This window comes from Formica exsecta, unplaced genomic scaffold (assembly GCF_003651465.1).
Source record: "Formica exsecta isolate Colony F162 unplaced genomic scaffold, ASM365146v1 scaffold218, whole genome shotgun sequence".
NCBI classification, from domain to species: Eukaryota; Metazoa; Arthropoda; class Insecta; order Hymenoptera; family Formicidae; genus Formica; species Formica exsecta.
In genome coordinates, this window is record NW_021849477.1 from 1665598 (window position 1) to 1666318 (window position 721).

The following is a 721-nucleotide window of genomic DNA, read 5'->3' on the forward strand; positions in this document are numbered from 1 at the left end:
GATAAAATATTATCACAGTATGAGTCTGTATATGTTATATCTCAAAATGTACACGAAATAACAACAAAAATTATTTACTCGAAACTAAAATACAATGGAAAAATTGCTTTAAAAAATAATGATATGAGATATTCTGTGATATCTCATAATATCTGTTACAAATAAATTTTATTTTATCACAAGATCACACAAGTACAATTCAGTATAAACAATATAAACATGTTCAATAAAAACATGTTGATAAATTTTTTGTGTTATCACAATGTGCACATACAGTATTTCTATTCAAGAAAAAGTTATAGAGGAAACAGGAGTTAGTATTTCGCATAACAAACATACCACCGTTTTAGTGGGTTTCGGTGTAGGAGGCCGACAAGCTATCTTACATTGGACACGGGGCACGTAAGGCATGCAGGGATAGCTCACAGGTGGAGTGCAACAAATTACAGGGCATGGGATTGAACATGCCGGTAGACAGCACGGTGGTTGAGGAGGAGCACACAAATTGTTGCAATTTCTGGAATTTAATATGTCCACGTTATTGCATATTATTGAAAAATCCAAGATAATTATTACAAATTAATAAACAAAATAAATATTATTTGATCAACATTGCGCATATTTGAAATATATAACATATTTATTAAATTTAGAAGAAAATCGGTTAAAATATGATTTATGTGTGTAAAATGCTTCTTAATTTCTCACTCAAATATTCACT

General features: G+C 30.0%; 2 protein-coding genes across 2 annotated transcripts in view; both read right to left on the reverse strand.

Moving 5' to 3' along the window:
* The window catches only part of LOC115235296, a 14336-nt gene that overhangs the window by 7080 nt on the left and 6535 nt on the right, over nucleotides 1–721 (reverse strand). The gene's annotated exons all lie outside the window — the stretch shown is intronic.
* LOC115235334 (late cornified envelope-like proline-rich protein 1) overlaps nucleotides 1–721 on the reverse strand; it is a 3966-nt gene that overhangs the window by 2782 nt on the left and 463 nt on the right. Inside the window, exon 2 of the mRNA XM_029807039.1 lies at nucleotides 340–517. Coding sequence (XP_029662899.1) covers nucleotides 340–517 — 178 coding nt within the window. The remainder of the gene's footprint in view (nucleotides 1–339; nucleotides 518–721) is intronic.